Below are 19,777 nucleotides of genomic sequence, written 5' to 3'. Positions count from 1 at the left end.
CTTGAAAACAGTATTTTAACTTGCCTGTGAAGTCAAGTACTGAAATAGATTATCTCTAAGGACCTTCCAGCATATAATTGTATTGTAACCACCTCTTCTTGCTCAGAAAACTTCACCAAGAAGATAAAACTATTTGGCCTGATACCACCAGAGGTCTAGAATTAACTCCAACTACCTTTCTAGTGCTATGCCTTAAAATTGGGCCTCACCTACATTTCCCTAATCTACCAGGCTGCTCAGAAGAGCAAGGGACCTGACATCTTCCTCCCTATCTATGATGTCCTCTGACAGTTTCCTCTGTCTCACAGAGGAGGACTGGAGAAACTGGCCCACACCTTCATCTTGCCAAGAGAACCTTTTGAGCTAATGATGGGAAATAAAGCTGGGCAGGAGAGTCACATGCTAGAGACAACCTGCATCCACCCAACACCCAGTTCAGTACTTCTTACATACTCAACACTCACAGACATACCCTCCATGAACTAAATCTGCTTCTTTTTTTAAAAAATTTATTGTATTAACTTACATAAGGTAATGAGTACATTTCTTTTTAAACACTGTTACTCCCTCATTTTCTCCCACTTAGGGCCACTCCCCACGCCCCCCCAATTTGTAAAGTTCATTTCCAATATAATGTTTAGTGAGTATCATTGTCGTATTAGTTCATCCTTTGCCCTGCTGTTTCTGTGATTCCCTTTCCTTTCCATGAATCAGATAAGCTTATATACAAGACAAAGGGCACAGAAAACTAAAACAGAAAGAAAATAAAGGAAAAACTGCATACAGGAATTTACAAGAACCTCTTATTTCCAATCCTTGGAGTTCCTTTTGATATGTTTCATTATACATGGTTCTATGCACTTAGCAATTGCGCTATTGTGATCCCCTGCTAAGAATATCATAGACATATTCTAGTTATTACAAATGAGGGAAACCAGTCAACCTGTGTTTCTTTGGGCCCGGCTTGCTTTGCTTAGTACAACGTTTTCCATGTCTTTCTATTTCCTCACCAATGGGGCAATTCCATTCTTTCTGATGGAAACACAGAACTCCATTGTGTATACATACTACACCTTCTTGATCCATTCTGTTGTAAGGTGAGAAAGCAGAACAGCCACATTTTTGAAGGATCGAATCTTGAAATCTTCATTAAAAAGCCAGCGGACTCCAGTCTAAAAAACCAGCAGTCAGCAAATACACTTAACATTGTTAGGAAACTATGCCATAAAGGCCACAGAGGAAAGGAAAAAATAAAAACAATATCAACAAACCAATTCAGCTCCAATGGAAAGCTGAATTGAGAAACGACAGGAGACAGGACAATACAGGAACACAGAGACATGTGGCATGGCATCATGGCCCCTGAGCTGGTCTGGGCCTAAATAGGGTCAGGTCAGGGGTCACAGGAAACTCCTAGACCCAGGCACTGGACTGACAGGTTTAGTAACCTATTGTCTAAGTACCCAGGGACTGTCTCCAGGGATTCAGTCTATCACCTATTACCTGGGAGGTGGGGGCTTCACCTTCCCCCACCATGAAGACAAGATTCCAGACCCTACCATCCACCATGTGGTGAAGATGGTGCTGGACAGATTCAATCACCCACAGCTCCACAGCTTAAATAATGCAATTGCAGTAAATAATACTATAGTGAACATGGTTGTGCTGGTAGCTTTAGTGTGGTCTTGTTTGTGGTCATTTGGATAAGTGCCCAGGAGTGGGATTGGTGGGTTATAGGGGAGCCCTATGTTTAATCTTTTTGAGGAACCTCCATGCTGCTTTCCAGAGCGGTTGGACAAGTTTACACTAGCAATAAGAGTGTAATAGCATTCCCTTTTGGCCACATCCCTGCCAGCATCTGTGTCTCTGCCTCTGCCTCTCTTAGGATGTCATTCTCTGTAATGATCTCAGTTATGTTTTTTAAATGTTACCTTTCAATGATTGTATCGCTTTCAGCAAGTTTTGAAAACTAAGCAGTCCTAGAATCTTTTGTTTGGTTTTGGTTTGTAATTAGCTAACTGCAGTTCCAGTTATTCCATGTGAATAAGGTAAGGAATCATAGAACATGAGGAGCATTAAGTAGCCATGGCTCCTGAGGGCCTGGCAAGGGGTTAGATCTGAAAGACTGGAGACTCTTTTAGTGTTTTAAGATTGTATCAGCATTTTAAATTGTGGCTGCAGAGGCTGGGAGTTTGGCCTAGTGGTAGAGTGCTTTGTGTTCAATTCTTTGGTACCCACATACATAGAAAAAGTCAGAAGTGGTGCTGTTGCTCAAGTAGTAGAGCTCCATTCTTAAGAAAGCACAAGGTCAGTGCTCAGGCCCTGAGTTCAAGCCCCAGGAGTCACAAAAAAAAAAAAAACACACCTGTGGCTGCACCCAACACCTCTCACCATAGAAATAACAGTACTGGTCACATTTCAATCATCTAAGCACATATGTAAAAGGACAGGGGAAAAGGGATCTCTCTGAGACATGTTCTCTTTGGTTGTTTTTCTGTGGAACTCATCTGAATTCACAGGCTCACATCAAGTGTTGGCAGGTAAGTAATTTTTGATGATCAATGAGGCATTCTCCCATGACACCGAGAGCTGCTGTTAGACTCAACCGACCACTCCACTGCAAACTCAGGCTGACTGGCCAGGTTGCCATTACCAGTCCAGGTGCACACTGCCTCTCACCAGACACTCAAGTGACTTTTTTCTCCCATTTTTTAGAATAGAACAAAAATTAACTCTTACACTCCACCCAAAGAAGCAATTCCTGCAGTGAAGACTTCCCAAGCACACACTTCAGATAAGAGGACATTTCTGGAATGTCCACATGAGAAGACATTCTGTTAGAGAGAGGACAATGCTACATTCTTGTGGCCAGTATATTATCTGAATCCATAAGTCACCCCATAAATCTCTGGAGTCTGGAACAAGCAGATGCATGTTATATTCCTCTCATCATAAGCGAACAGAACCAAAAGGCAGGGTTCTGCCAAGTATGTGGCTTGTGAGCAGTCACCCGAAACTGTCGGTGTAACTGTAGTATTGCAACCTCATGTCTGACCTCACTGCAATTACTATTAACTCCTTATAGGTCATCTCCAGGAATGAGTTATTGCCTAAGTAAGAATATGGTGATAACAATAGACAAGGATTTAGGAAAAGACATTGTTTTTTTTCTGAGAAATTATGTACTTGCTTATAGATGTGATTTTGTGAAATACAAAATTTCTTTCTCTCCAGTGACTATTTAAAAAATATTTTTCTAGGAAAGGGAAGGGGGGAAAACAAGATGATTGGGAGGGGATGGGTGAGGGAAATGGGGACCATACCATGAGAAAGGGTAACAATGTGTGAGGAGTAATGCACTTATTGTCTGGCAAATGTAACTGTAACCCCTCTATACATTAGCCCGACAATAAAAAAACAAATAAAATAAAAACTATTTTTCAACTTTGAATTTCCTTTTATTTCTGGGAAGGAAGAAACACACACACACACACACACACACACACACACACACACACACACACACACACTCCCTTCTACTATTAGTTCCTGGGCCATAAAAAATATAGGGTGTGAAAAAATAATCATTGCCAAATTTAGGCATTTGTTTATTAAAAGCTTAGGGTAGCCGAGCATGGTGGTTCACCCCTGTCGTCCTAGCTACTCAGGAGGCTGAGATCTGAGGATCACAGTTCAAAGCCAGCCCGGGAACTAAAAAGTCCTTGAGATTCTTTTTTTTTAAGTTTTTTTTAATTGTAATTAATAGAAGGGTTACATGATATTTGCCAGATAGATGGTGCATTAATTCCCATACATTGATACCCTTTCACATGTCTTGGTCCCCATTTCCTTCCTCCCCACCTCCACCCCTCATCTTGTTTTCCCCCCTTCCCTATCCAATTTCAAATAACCAAATACAAATATATCCAATATATCAGGTAACAAAGTGGGATACTGTAACAATATGAGATAACCAAGGGACAGCAAAAGAGATGAGAGATAAGATAGTACATTAAGGACAACAATCATTCATTATATGGCTTATGTTTCTATATCCTAGAGATCCTTTCATTTAGCGTCCTACTATATGGCCTTTTGTATCAAGGTTTTGCTCTATTGCAAATCTCTGCTAGGAGAGCCCAAGGTTTCTACTGGTTATGACAAATGAGGGAAACAAAGTCCTTGAGATTCTTTTTTTTTTTTTTTTGCCAGTCCTGGGCTTGAGCTCAGGGTCTGAGCACTGTCCTTGGACTTTCTCAAGGCTAGAGCTCTACCACTTGAGCCTCAGCACCACTTCCAGCTTTTTTTATATGTATGTGGTACTGAGGAATCGAACCCGGGTCTCCATGCATGCTAGGCAAGCACTTTAACCAAACTCCCGGCCCAGTCCTTGAGATTCTTATTTCCAATTAATCCCCAGAAAACTGGAAGTGGCACTGTGGCTCAAGGGGTAGGGCAGTATCCTTGAGCTTAAGAGCTCAGGGACATAGCCCAGGCCCAGAGTTCAAGTTCTACGACTGACAAAAAGAAAAGGTTAAGGTAGCTTGCCATGGTAGTGTATGCCTATAATCCCAGTCCTCAGGAGGCTGAGACAGGAGGATCACAAACTCAAAGCCAGCCTGGATTACATATTACATAACAACACACACGCGCATGCATGTGCGCGAGCGCGCGTGTGCGCACACACACACACACACACACACACACACACACACACACACACACACACGCTCCTATGCTCATATCTTCATTGAGACAACAAAGGTACTAATCCAGATGCCCGGATGGTGGGCATCTCTGGCAATACATCTACTTCCTCAAAATATAGCACATTGTGTAATGGCTTTGACTTTCAGCTTGATCCTTGCAGTCCCCTAAAGATGGCACATTCTAAACTTTCCTGCATAACTTTTTGGGATACTATTTTAAGGCAAACACATGATGACCATCAAGCCGAACAAGAGCACCTCTCAACCTAACTCAAGCCAATGGACGTTGTGGTGCCTCTTGGTGGTGGTACCATTCGACCCTTAGCTGTAAGTTCGTCCTAACAGTCACATCACCTTCCCCCAACTACCACATTTTTATGGAAGTTTTCAGGAAAGAAACTCATGCCAAGAAAAGTCCATTTCTCGTACTCAGGAAATAGTGAGTCAAACAGCCATAAGTGCCCGTATGTTCAAGTACAGCCACACAGTGAAGGAAAATAGCCCCCACTCCCACCCCATACAAGTGGCCATCACCTGGGAAAAGGACTTGGTCTTTCCATAACCTGCCAGCCCTCCTACAAGCCACCACAGAGGGGCGGGCCTTGAGTCCTGCCATGTCTCAGGCCAAACCCACTGTTCTTGGGCTACCATCCACAGAAGGACCTAGCTTGTCTCAAACCAATCACAGGCCCAAGCAAGCCCACCCTTCTGAGGCCCCTGCCCTGGAGAGGGTCTGGCCTGCTTCACATACACCAATTACCTTCTGACAAATTGCCAAGAGAGCGCAGAAAAAGGTGGGGCAGGATAATACAAAACAGCCAGTAGGACAACTGGTTTCTTGGCCTGGTAGCTCATTCTTCTCTTTCCTAAATAAACTCTTTAAAACAGTGCTCATTGTTCCTGGCATTATTTCTATATTACCAGACAACCAGAACCCACCATGCTTGCGTATCAGTAGGGCATTGATGTAATTTTTACCTAATTTCCTGTAAGACCAATAGTAGAGCTGCCTGTGACTGGATCCAGCTTTCAAAAGTTCTCTGAGAACCTCTAAACCCATTCCAAATTAAGAGGTGACCCTCTAGAAAATGAGTAGTCAGGAGTCAGCAGGTTCCATTTGAGCATTACTAGGTACCTCAACACACACAATTATCCTAGATCACCTGAAGACCTGGGCACCTGCTTTAACAGCACTACATGGCGTCTTCCACTTCAAAGCCTTTCTCAAGCCTCCGAGCTATGCCTGAACCCTATGGCTACATTCTGTGGAGGATTACAATTTAAATCAATGGTATTATTATACTACAACTGTCCTTTCACATTCTCCCTAATGTCCAATAATTGTCAAGTTTGCACTAAAATTGATCAGTAACAGAGGGCCTTGTCTCTTAACACCCCCTCCTCATATCTCCTGCCACCACCCCTTACCTTCCACCCCATCTCCCCCAGGAAGCAGGATTGGCATTGATCTCTATCTGATTACAGGAGAGCTTGCCCTGACTTTCCCCAGTTACTTAAGCTGGCGTCTCACTGGTGTCCTTAGAGACCAGGGCTTCGTCAGGCAGAGAGCGTCTAGACAGTATTCATGACCCAGCTGTCTGGCACGGCCAGCAATGGCAAACTCCATTAGAACTGAAACCATTTCCCCTCCTCCTCCTCCCATCCCTCTTTCCCTTTGCGAAGCAGGAATCTGACACTGAAAATTACTATCATTGTTGCAATTCTCAAAATAGCACCACCAGACTTTCATTAACATCCACGCTAGACTACTAAATATTTAAAGAAGTGGATAAATTTCATCTGAAGTGGGACAGCCCCGCACACATGAAAGCAGTAACAGAATCAAAATGTAAATCTAAGAGGTTGTTTTTATCGGAGTAAATTTAGTGTCACAGCAGGAGGAAATGAGTCTAACGTTTATTAAAACTTTCCCTCCCATTTGTTCTCTGCCTTTGTTTATTTGAAAAGGCAGAATTACTGTTCAAGACCCTACAAGATTTTAATTGATTGGAAAACTGTCTTACAGAAACAAAGGCAGCCGACAAAAAAGGCAGGGTAGGGGAGGTAATCTGCCAATCTCTCCCCCCACTCTCCCCACTCCAAGCACCCAGGTTGAAGCCTATAGCCAGTGACAACTTAACACCACCAGACCCAGCATAGTTCACAAGCCAGCCCAGACAGACGCACAACCTCCTCTTCTCTCTCTCCTCACATGGCTTTAAATATCATCTTGGCTCATTTTCACACAAGTCAATAATTGTTTTGCTGGGTATTTGACTTCTTCTTAAGTTGAAAAAGAAGGCAAAAATCTCTCAAAAATACTCCTCTGAGGAAGAGCATGACTCATTGCGTGGGACCTCCGCTTGCCAAAACGAAGGCAAGCCACAATTAAATTTGAAGCACACAGAAGCTGCACATCCTAATGAACTATGATCAGGGACAACAAAACCAACTGGTAGACCCTCATCCATGGTCTCTGCCATCGGGAGCAGGAGACAGGCAGGTACCAGCCCTCCACTGGCGCAGCTGCAAGCATCTGAAAGGGATACAGAGTACATGCGAATGCCAGAGAATATTACTCCTGCCTGCCTGAGGTAGTCTTTTGGTGTTCATGGCAGGCAGGCATGGGGGGGAGGGAGAACAAAGGGTCATTGTCTTATCATAACAGGACATTTCCTGAGGAAGTCAGACAAAACAAAGGGGAGCTCACATCCCCCAGGACACATAAATAGAACACTGATCCACAGAATCCCAGAATAGATGGCTGATCAGTGGTGAGAAGAAACCCCAAGCAATTTGACAAAATCACTGACCACTGATATACTGGCACTCTAGGTTAATTTGGGTAATCTATAAAGTCAACATGAAACCAAGATTATCACCATCTATGTACCAATTAACATTTTCCACATAAACAAGATTGCTCTTGGAACACTCCTTTCTTGTCCTTTCAAAATAGTACATTGAGCCGGCACTGGTAGCTCACACCTATAATCCTAGCTACTAAGGAGGTTGAGATCTGAGGATCCAGCTTCAAAAGCCAACCCAGGCATGAAAGTGCTTGAGACTCTTACCTCCAATTAAAAACCAGAAGACGAAGTGGCTCAAGTGGTAGAGCACTAGCCTGGAGCTGAAGAGCTCAGGGACAGCATCCAGGCCCAGGGTTCAAGCCCCATGACCAAAAGAAAAAGAACAATACATTGCTTGATCTCCACTTCTTCCAAACCTCACAAAGAACAGAAAAATACTAGAAAAATACATACAAGGAAGTAGGGTTAAAAAAAAAAGGAGAAAAAAAACCACAGTTAAGTTCAAAACATCCCATGTAGTGTTCTGGCCATGTGACTGAATAAATTACTAGCTTCTTTGAGTACTGTATTCCTAGGAAGTCTTTCTAGAATGATTTTGAAAGATATAAATGCGTGATGTACACAGCTGGTACTCAGCAAATGAAAGCTCCCTTCCTACATCGTCCCTATTCCAGGAAGCTGCAAGATGTTCAAGTAAATAGTATTTATCATTTACTACATTCCAGGCTCTCTTCTGATTGATTTTCTTGCATTATTTCATTGGACTACACTTTGAGGTAGATACTAATATTATAATCTTCATTTTATATATGAGAAAATCAAGGTATGGGGCAGGAGGCATGACCTACTAGTAGAGTAACTGCCTAACAAGCTCCAGGCCCAAAGTTCAACCGTGGTACAAGGACGACAGAGAGGGGAAAAGGAAGGGAGGGAGGGAAAGGAAACCAAGGAAAAGGAAAGGGAAATAAATTAATTACAAAGAGCTAAGCAACTTGTCAAAAGTCACGCAAGTGATAATGCCACAACTGGAACTCACAATTTGATAGTCTACATATGAGTTAAACTTTATCGGGGGCCTCCTAATTGTTCATACTGTTGTCTGTCATACTGTGCCCACAGAAAAGCGTTCTTCTAGCAGCTCTGTGTATAAGGGATACTCTGGTAGAACTATTAGGCAACTGAAACTACACATCATATACCAGTAAGATACCCTACAAAACACTCCTGCACTATCCACTTACAGACACACCACAGACACACATAAATTACTCATCTATTTATGCATGTATATGGTACATACAGATCCACACATGTGCATTCACAAAGCACATCCATGTGCACAGTCGTGCTTCTTTAGGCTTAGTAAGAAGCATTTCACAGTTCTTGTGGATCTAACATAAACCAGTCGTTTATACATTAGCATATGGATATTCAGAACCAAAAATCTGTCCTTCAAAAGTTGCTAGATTGAGAAACCTTGACCAGCTATAAAGCACAAAATCTACCAAATTGTCAGTCCCAGAATATTTACACTGGAATAGATTTAATCTTTGGTTAGTCTATGGTAAGTAGATAGATATTTAATGACAATTTGAGGTGGGGGGGCGACAGACTTTATGTCATCTCTTTTTCTATCACACAGGCTGCCAGAATCGTATAGATATTTTCAACTTCTAGTGCTAGTAGGTAGATAGTAGGCCACACAAATAAAAATTTGTTCATCCTCCAGTCACAGTTTCCTAAACTGATCACTCATCTACTCCCTCAGTAAACACCTCCTAGGCCATACACCATACATTGCTCATGTCGTGTGCTATAGTAGGAGACTGAGGCTCTGGCAGACATTGTATAGGCCTAGGCCTCTGAAAGCCATGCCTTCCCAACAGCATGTTTAGTAGTAGCAAATGAAGGTTACTTTTCAAGTGCTTACTATGCACAATCGATGCTCTGGCAAAAGCATCAGGACTGAAAAAATATAAACAGAGTCCTTGCCTGCAAAGAACTTGGTGTCCTGCAGGAATTATACTGACAGCCCTCAAGAGATGCACAAGTACTAGGGAGTTCCAAGAAAGTATTTCCAGTTATAGGATACAGTTAGGAAGTGTAACCAACTTGGTAAAGTTGGCAGGTGATCAAAACTCTAAGACAGAAAACACCAATCAAGAGCCTGGTGGAGGGAGATTGCATAGTTCAAGCACCTGAAGTAAAGAGTTTGGGAGGCTTATAAGAAGTCTTCTGGGCAGCTGGATGTGTCAGTCTGGGCTGAAGGTAAGAGACAAGAAAGTCTAAGACACATAAGCTGAGGGTGAAATTGAGAATGTGGGCCAACACTGGCTCCTAGAGGTGGAGGAGCCATCACAGAGAAAGAAAAGACATGGCTATCAAAGAAACCAGTCAGGTACAGCTCCAGTGATCTCACAGAAACAGACCACCTCACAAATGGACTGCCTAACTTTGTATGCCATAGAGAGAAGTCTAAAGAAGAAATGAGAAGATTTGTTCATGGATCTGGCAGTGAACAGGTGATCCCTATAAGAAACTCAAAGCCGCAGTCAGAGAAGGCAGTTCAGGAAGCATGTGGAATCTAGGACAGGACCAGGGCCCAGGCTGAAGAGTCAAGATGACCAGGTCAGATGGATACAGTGGAAAAGAAAACAGAGGGGCTGGCTGGGGGGCTATAAGGATTCCCAGAGATGCTGAGGGCCAGACCTGAGTGAGATCAGGCTCAGCTCAACCATGATGGGAGTCCTAGAGCAGCCAGAAGAGCGGGAAGAAGCCAGAGGATAGGGTGCAGTGCTGGTCCACAGGTGGACTAACCAGAGGCAGTCAGCATGAATGAGGGGAAAAGTACTTCAGGAAGACATTGGTGGGTAGATAAGAGCAAAGGACAGGAAGAAGATGAGGAAGAATAGAGGAAAAGGAATCGTGATATGCTGGGCTTCTGTGAGGTAGTAACCACATGTCTTCCAGGTGCTGTAAGCAGGGCACCTTAAGCTTATTTTATCCCCAAACCAAGGGATGAGACCAGAGTTGAGGACTCAAGTAAAGCTACAGTTTCTGTTTATGTATTAAGCTCATTTTTAATCCATCAATCCATAATGACCAATTTAAAAATCTCACTGGGTACTTCTGAAGGAGCAATAGGAAACTACTGATTCTTAAATCCTATAATACATATATATATATACATATACATATATATACTGCATAGTGGTCAAACAATTGATAGGATGCTTCTCATTATAGAATTAGCTCCATTAATTAATTGAGAAAAAGAAGAGAATTAGAATTAGAATGAGTAACTCATAATGACTGATAACATCATAGAAAGACAATCAGACACAATGTGCCTGCTGAGGGATAACATTCATACCTGAAACTTTGAATTTCTCTAGACATATCTACCATGCAATAGCATGAGCACATTCACTGATGCCACGGGAAAGCAGTCAGAAAAATCCCGAGTACCCATTTATGTCTATAGAACAAACACATATATCTAACCCACTAAAAATTACAGAGGGGGAAAAGGAAACGGAAGAGACAGGAGGGAGAGGGAGAGGAGAGGAAAGAAATGGTAGGTACAAGAGGGAATTTACAAAGTAAAGACATTAAAGAACATACTGACCCATTGCAATGCTTGGAGCTTCTTTTGATCCTTGTTGAAACAACTTGTAAACAGAACAAATCAAAACACACACTTATAAGACAACTGGAGAATATACATTATAACAAAACATTTAAAGATATTAGAGAACTATTATTAATGCTTACTGAAATAATTATACCAAAAAATACAGGTCCAGTACCTGTGAGCTCTAGATGTGAATAGATTTTGTAGACTGAATTTGGTACCAAAGCTCTTATAAACAAAATACTTAGAAGGTAGGAAATTACCATCTTTAGGTAGAGATTACTTACACCTCAGTGCCTAAAAGTGGCTTATGTTTAGAACATAGGTGGCAAATAAGAAACAAGTTCATTTTGGGAGGTGTGGAAATAACAGGAGCTGGTTTGGGATGAAAGACAATTGGCTCAGATTTAATATGTTGAATTTTATCTTATTTTCCTTAGTGGGAGGAATTTCTTTCTGAAAAAGTCCTGAAGTTAAAATCTTGACTTCGAGCCAGGAGTCTGGCCTAGTGGTAGAGTGCTTGCCTAGCACACACAAAGACCGGGGTTCAATTCCTTGGTACCACGTACATGGAAAAATCCAAAAGTAGTGCTGTGGCTCAAGTGGTAGAGCTCCAGCCTTGGAGGAAAGCCCAAGGATAGTGTGTTCAAGGCTCTGAGTTCAAGCCTCAGGACTGGCAAAAAAAAAATCTTGACTTAATTTTTGAGTACCCTTTATTGGCCTTTATTGCCTTTTGAAACTAAGTTTTATAAGGACATCTACCAGGAAAGAAGCAACTTTTTCCTCCAGTAAAGATGGGAACTATCCACCCCATGCCCCACTTTCCTTGAATCAGATCCTTTCAGCTAATTGGAAAGTTCACTGAAGCTGAAAGTAAAAGCTGTTCCAGTTGACATCTGGCTTCCTTTCAGGTCTGAGCTTCCTCTCAAGGTCCAATGGCATAAATTCCTCAGCAGAGATTGTTTAAGGAACATCTGTTCTTGCAAGACTTTCAAAGTACACAGCTCTTTCCAGACTGCATAGACTATTGATTCTGGAAAGTCAAATAAACTTGATCTCCACACCAACATGTGTAAAGAGGCTTTGAAAATGTAGTGCAATAGGAAACTCCAGCTGGGCAGAAATGGTGAGGCAGAGCATTCACTGAGGAGAGCTGGGAGCAGTGGTATCAGTATCAGGTTCTCAGAACACAGCAGACCTATAGGTAGTAGGTGTAGCATTACATGCTAACTCCTCTCTGGGCCCAACCCATTTTTCAACTCAATCTTATGCTGTCTCAGTCCCAGTTGCCTCTGCTGTCAGATTAGGAGTCATTGCTCAGGCCAGGCATCAGTGGCTCAAGTTTATAATCCTAGCTGCTCAGGAGGCTGAAATCTAAGGATCATAGTTCAAGGCCAGGCAATCAGGAAAGTCAATGAGACTTGCCTCTCCAATTAATCACCAGAAAACCAGAAATGGTGCTTGGCTCAAAGCAGTAGAGCGGTAGCCCTGAGCTCAAAGGTTCAGAGACAGAGACCAGAATAGCATTACATTTACTGTCCCTTTATGTTCATCTTGGTTCCAGGATCTAACACTTAGTCTCCTCCTCTATCCATCCAGTATGCCCCATCCCGGAAGCTACTAGGACTACTAGTCCAATAAACATGATTTTTCTCCATACTTTGGACGATACACTGCTGGGAGCCATCCAGCCGTCACCCTCTGTACATATGTTTAGTATGAGTGAATCTGAGATCCCTGACTTGTCACCTTGACAAAAGAGCCTATACTTCTCTTCAGCCCCTCCCCCAATGCCTGGTACAGTGACTAAACAAGACACTTAACAAATGATTGTATTTATATACTTGGCACTCAGAAGTATAATATTTTTTTAAAAAATATCAGCAAAAGAACTGATATGAGAAAAGCTGGGAATTTATTCAGACAGCACATTATCTCTTCAATAGAAAGACGCATTCAGAATCTCTCCTGGGAGCTAATCAATGCTAGCCCTGCATTCCACATCTGCGCAAAACCCCTTGTGTCTCGTAGCAAAAGAAGGCAGCCTCAGTGGACAGACTCCTGGCGATGGTAAGCAGAATGGAAAGGCAGGTGAAACCAGATAGCCTAGATCTACATTCCCAAAACACTTTCTGAAGGTAAAGGCTACGAATGGTTAAGTTTGTGGTTATTAGTTTTATTGAACTAATAACTGTGGGATTTCCTTCTAACCTTAATTCAGATTAAGTTCAGCAAACATTATAATGAGAGACAAGTTGGAGATCAAGACACCAGAGCCTTAGTACAAAGCCAGTGACACGGAAAAGTGATTCTACCTCACTTAGAAATCCAAAAGATTCCACCTTGCTTCAACCAGCATGCACTCAAATGTCCAGACATTGAATATTTCCTTTAAAGAGGACAGAATAGGTTCAAACAAGCCAATTCTGTTCTTAAACAGGAACAAAAAGGAAGCACTGTTTTCTGGATACGGCATTTTATAGATAAGAATTCCTGCCATAGTTTAATTTCTTCAAGGTAGAGAGGAAGGGGAAGCTTATTAACCAAACTATTAGTCCCTGAAAGGGACATTGTCCCTCAGCTATAAAAATGCACTGTAGGTGATCCAATAAAAATACATATTACCTGTTAAAACCTCCCTGACAAGTGGAGAGCCTCTGAGCCTTGTTACACAGCTATCAAACATAAAATTTTTCTTATTTACTCTATACCCTTTCTGGGCAGGTCATACAGCAAAGGATATATATTCACTCTATGTTAGGTCATTCTCTAGACATCATCAATTGTGAAGCTGTACACCCTAAAAAGGGAGAAACAGACCAGCCGCACAAGCTGTTCTCCAGGTGACAAATTGGCCTACTTCTTGCTGATGCTTGGAGAGAACCTAGGGAGAGAGCCACCTAGGGGCAGTCACTGGGTGGGTCACAAGCCACCTTCAGATGACACACTTTCTGGGTTACTCCCTAAGGGGACAGAATTGGTGGAAAATATCCAATATCTCTGCAGATGCATTTACTTTTGGACACTTTCAAACTCCTGTTACATAGGAAGCATTCAAAGCAGATGACAGAAAGTCAGAATGACTCACAATTCCAAGAAATGGCCAAGCTATGAATGGGGGTGGTGGTGATTATGATGACATGATTTTATGCAGGCTATACTTTTATGCATTTTATTTAAATCATCCTAACAACTTTGTATAAGAGAAATTATTCCCATTTTACAGATAACAGAATATAAGCCTTACAGAAGTTCAGTCAGCTCCTTAAAGTGAAATTTGAACACAATCTGGCTTGAAGCCACAGTCATGATCTTGTTCCTCTGAAATTCTGATTCCTGAATCTCCAACCTTCTTAAAAGAGAGTTCATTATAAATAATCTTTCATTTCAGCTGTAAAGACAGGTTCTATTATATTTGAAAAGAAGAGGTAAAAACTTTGCCAATAGGATCTTAAATTCCTCTGGGAAGGCAAATTTCTATCTATAGATTTACCTGTTTTGCTTAGGTTTAAATGGAATTAAACCATTCGCAATTTTAGTGAATGGGAAAGCTATCTGGAGATATGCTTTTAAAACCAGCAAAGAATAAAGATGAGAAAGGGAGGTGGGGGTGGGGGCTGAAGGAGAAGGGACTAGAAAGGAAAGGAAGTGGGTTGAAAGCAGGAAGACCTCAATAGAAAAACCAAGGAGCAATGAAGAATTATTTTTAAAACAATGAGATACTCTGCAGCACAGAAAAGTTTGGCTGGCTGATTTCCATGCAGAACTCTCTATTTCAGTCGCGGTAGTCTCTTCATAGGTTATCATGTTTGCGTTTGCTGTTTCTCAAGTCTAGAAAAATCAACCCAAGAAACACCCTTGGTGTTCTTTTTCTCTTTACAAGACACCCAGGCTTGGGTATAGCTAACTTTCACTGAGTGCTTAGTGCTTAGAAGGTTCTAAATATCTTTCATGGCCTGTGCCAAGTAGTATTTGCAGTAAGCATTCTGGTACTCAGCTGTGCTGATGGGGACACTGGGGCAAGAAGGAAAGTGCCTAGAGCTCTGGCTAGAAGGCACATCCCAACTAAGGATATTTTATGTGTTAGTGGTCAAGTTCATGATCAAGTTCATGTCCCATTCATAGGAAAGGCACTTAAGAAGGATTCTTCTGTGTTCTGGCCTGTGGGCATGCTGCCTGCTAGTCCTCAGACATACTTGCAGCCCTGCTCCCAGTTCCTCCTTTCCATAACCTCTCACCCTCCTATCAGAGGTCCTCTCCACAGGTTGGTTCCCACAATCAGAACCTTACACTACAAGCGCATTGAGCTGGTTCAGACTTAGAGATACAGAGGCCACCAGCCAGATTATTCCTGTGGGAATCCAGCTCTATTGCACGAAAGCTCACACACAAACACAGTCTGAGGAAAACATAAGCTAATGAATATCAGGAAAGAAATATCTTTGAGAAATGTCATCTCAGTAAATCGAAATTGATCTTGGAAAACAGTCTTAAGAAAATGCAAACAAAGCCATGTGCCAGTGGCTCATACCTAGCTACTCAAGAGGTTGAGGTCTGAGGATCCTGCTTCAAAGCCAGCCCGGGCACAACAGTTCACGAGACTCTTATCGCCAATTAACCACCAGAAAAACAGAAGTGGTGTTGTGGCTCAAGTGGTAGAGCAGTAGCCTTGAGCTGAAGAGTTCAGGGACAGTGCCCAGGCCCAGAGTTCAAGCCCCATGGCCAACTCCCCCCCCCGCAAAAAATGAAAGAGGGGGCATGGGGAGGGAGGAAGGGAGGAAGGGAGGAAGAAAGAAAGGAAGGAAGGAAGAAGGAAGGAAGGAAGGAAGGAAGGAAGGAAGGAAGGAAGGAAGGAAGGAAGGAAGGAAGGACAAACAGAAACGACAAAAATTCTTGAGGAAACCATATTCTTAGATTCTTGAATTTGGCCAACATCCAAATAGCAGTCTTAAAATTCCCTATTGCACAGTAATTTTTAATTGGGTTATATGTGGCTTTCCCCAATAGAAGAACACAGTAAGAATAAAGAAAATAGTTTTTGTTCTAAAATCTTTTCCCAGTCACACATTTGTAGCAGTCATAACTACGTAGTACAATTTCCATAGCAAAAATGATTTAATCTATATCAAGTGTAATTTCTCAAAATAATCTCATAAAACCAAGGAGAGAAGTTGATGGAATCTGGAAATAATTTCAGTAAGACCTGTCAGTTTTCTATCACTGTAATAAGACTGGGGTTGAGATAAGCCAACTTGAAGAGAAGAAAGATTTATTTTGCTGCTGTTCAGGGGGTATCAGTCCTCAATCAGTTGGCCCTATGGCAAAACAGCAGGTCACAGGGGGGGAACAAAGCTGCTTTCTCTTGGCTCCTGGCAGCCAGGAACCCAAGGAAAAGCAATGGTCCCAATATCCCTTTTCCAATGGGCACACTCACATATGACCAGAAGGCCCTCAACTGTACCTCATCCCTTAAAGGTTCCACCACCTCCCAGTAGCACTTTGGGGACCAAGACTTAAGACTTGGGCCTTAGGGACACTTTCTCTAAACCACAGCAAAAGTCAGCATGGCAAACATTCTCCCTGAAGGTGTGCTACTGCAAAAAGCTGCTCACCTTTCACCCACAGCACCTGGGCCAAAGTAGGAGTGAAAATAAGATACTTTTCCTAAGTAAAATAGAGATACTTTTCCTGCATTTTTCTCCTCCTTGGTCACAAAACCATAATATCAAAACCCAATGGGTTTCAATTTGCTTTCATTTCTTCAAGTTCATGAAATGCTCAAAATCCTTAGCCTTGGGAATTAAAGCATACAAAGATCTCACACAAGTTGCCTTCCAACCACACAGAAGCACACAATCAGAACCCTGAGAAGTTTCATCATGTTTTTCTATTCTCCTGATTAATTATGGACCTTTTGCATATTTATAATTCCCTATTTAAAATTACTTCTGAAGTGATGTACTGTAAAACAGTTCTGTAACTGGGTGACTTCTTGGAATCAACCAGTACTTCTCAGACAGGCATCAAACAAAACACAAAGCCACTGGCCATTAAAACAAGCAGTCATTTCCCACTGTTAGATTTCCTCCTTTTATCCTAAAAAAGAACACATTTCTCTTGTGAAAATCCAAGTTCCTTTTAACCAGAAAACGACATCCCTCCCATATTCCAACAGTTCCACCACCGCCTGTCCATCTCAAAAACACCATCAAGCATAATGTCACCAAAAGTGAGCTGAAAAGACTTACAGTTGAAGATGCCTGGAGGTGGATGCTCAGTCACCAGAAGACAATTTTCTTCATCACTGTTGTCCCCGCAGTCATTCTGTTGGTTACAGACCAGTGAACCAAGATACAAGCATTTGCCGCTGGTGCAGGTGAATTTGCACTCTGAAAAAGTACAATATAAAGCATGCAACAGTCAATGCCAGCTTGGTACTCAGCAATTGTTTTAGTTTTCTGCTTCTTCCCCACATCTGTGGGCCATGACAGCATGGGAACTGAGATTATTTGGAGATCCCAGGAAACTAAACACAGAGAGGATCATCTCAGAAGGCCCTACAAGATGAGAAACGCAGTTCCTTTCCAGTGTCTGCACTGCAAGCCATAGCTGTGGTATTCTATCATTCTGCTTGAGAACTGCCTTGTCACTTTTCCACACCTCCAAAGACAGGGGGATGCCTGAGGCTCATAAATTTTACTTCCAACCTGTCATTTCCTTGTGCTAAAATTCTGGGAAAATTACTTAAATCTTTCTTCTATTTGCTCCTCTCATGCCTAAAAAAAGCATTTTAATAACAGCATGGGTAGCATTGATTTTTAATGTAAAATGTAAGAAAATAATGTGTTCTACCTAAGAAGCCTTTATGCCAATTGCAAGTAATAAAAACAGGATACAACCCTCACCCAAATCCCAGCAGGCCACACTGAACACAAGATCCTTGAAAACTGTACAAATCACTATCTGAAAATGTCATTCAATTTACCAGGACTTTAAATTTCCAAACTTCCCATATTGCTAACAGTTAAAGTAATTATGCAACATGTATATTGAGTATCATCTTACATCCTGCAATTTTTCTCCACAGAAGCTCAGAGAATTCACACAAGATATCCCACTTGGTAGATGACCAGGAAAGAGCCTAGGTCCCCACACTGACACTATCAAAGTCTCTTCAATTCTCGGGCCTTGATTTCATCAGTAGCACATGCTACTATGCCCATTTTACTCAAGCTTGACCTACTCTACCACATAGCCTATTTCCAAACCTGTTTTTGTGTACATGTGAGGCTCATGTGCATCAAAGGTTATTAGCTTATTTCCTTATGTAGACTTAGCATTACTCTGGAAAGGTTTGTGCTATTAATTTGCTTAGAAAACTCTCCTTAGAAAATGGTAATAATAACATCAACTTCTTAAATCCCAAGTTCATAAAAATTTAAATTTCCTCAATAGTTGGTGGTTAGCCCAAATCAGACTAACAGATCTTCCATTGTATAACCACTGGAGTTAAAACTGACGGCACTGAAAAATCTGAATGTACTAGAAACTTGATGTGATATAGAAAATTACTATCATGTTATCATTAAGCATTCAAGAATAGTGCAAAAATCTGTCGTGTAATTGCAGGCAAGAGTAAAACATCTGTCCAAGTTAACCAGACTGGTGTGGATATAGACAAACTTCCGACTTGAGCCTACTCGTCCTTGAAAACCCTCCCTATCTGCCATATTATACCGTCCAATAGCCTCACACATAAATATCCTCTTAAAAAGAGGGTTGATGTGATATTGCAAACAAATTAAGTATGCTAAGAGAAAGGCTCTCATCTCAGCTGCACACTGGACCCACATAAACGTCTTTCAACACTATTTGACGATACCTGGCTCAGTCAAGGTCACAGCTGTTACTAGCTCTAAACACAGCCTGGATAGCATAAGTTACTACAGTGATTCTGAGGGACAGTCAAAAACTGAGAAGCAAATCATTCATTTATAGTAAACCCTCTTTGGCAAATAATATTTTATGAGAATATTTAGTTGGTATTTGGTAATGCATAAAAAGAACAACTAAGAACCAACCTCCAGCTTAACAAGTGTTTAAGTAATTCTTGGGTTCAGAATCCAGCCACTAAAGCTTTGTTCTTTCAATGAGATATTTAGGAAACTTTGGAACCAATGAAGTTTTGGCTCCTAAGATACATTTTGACACACCAGTACCAGAAGACATCCTCAGCAGAATAAAATTCAGACTAAACAAAGAAAAAAGAAAATGTTTTGCCCATTTTTTTTGTAGAACTTGAGTATTTTTGCCAATCCAGAAGATGAAGGAAATTTAGGGTTAAACACTAAACACACATTAGTGACAACGTCATAGTGATTTCAGATGTACAATATCAGCGTGGAATACAGCAAAAGCAACAGGAAATGCTCATCACTGTCCATAAAGTAAATGGAGATCAAAACAATTCTTAAATCCCATCTCACTCCAGTTAGACTGTCCAACATTGTGAATTGGAACAACAAAACATGGGGGGATGGAAGCCTACTGCACTGTTGATGGAAGTATAAACTGGTACAACCACTCTGGATAGCAGTCTGGAGAGTCCTCAAAACCCTGAACGT

The 19,777-nt window shown here is 41.6% G+C and overlaps 1 protein-coding gene across 3 annotated transcripts in view; it reads right to left on the bottom strand.

Annotated features, from left to right (window-relative positions):
- Ldlrad4 (low density lipoprotein receptor class A domain containing 4) overlaps positions 1-19,777 on the bottom strand; it is a 379,847-nt gene that overhangs the window by 175,177 nt on the left and 184,893 nt on the right. For all 3 annotated transcript variants that reach the window (XM_090353458.1, XM_090353455.1, XM_090353456.1), the window contains exon 3: positions 17,402-17,542. Coding sequence is in view for 2 of the 3 variants with exons in the window: in XM_090353455.1 (XP_090209581.1) it covers positions 17,402-17,542 (141 nt within the window). In the remaining variant the exon portion in view is untranslated. The remainder of the gene's footprint in view (positions 1-17,401; positions 17,543-19,777) is intronic.

The sequence above is a fragment of the Megascapheus bottae genome, chromosome 19 (assembly GCF_031878675.1).
Source record: "Megascapheus bottae isolate mThoBot1 chromosome 19, mThoBot2.hap1, whole genome shotgun sequence".
NCBI lineage: Eukaryota > Metazoa > Chordata > Mammalia > Rodentia > Geomyidae > Megascapheus > Megascapheus bottae.
The sequence above is the reverse complement of the archived record's forward strand: the minus strand, read 5'-3'. Positions and strand labels throughout refer to the sequence as shown.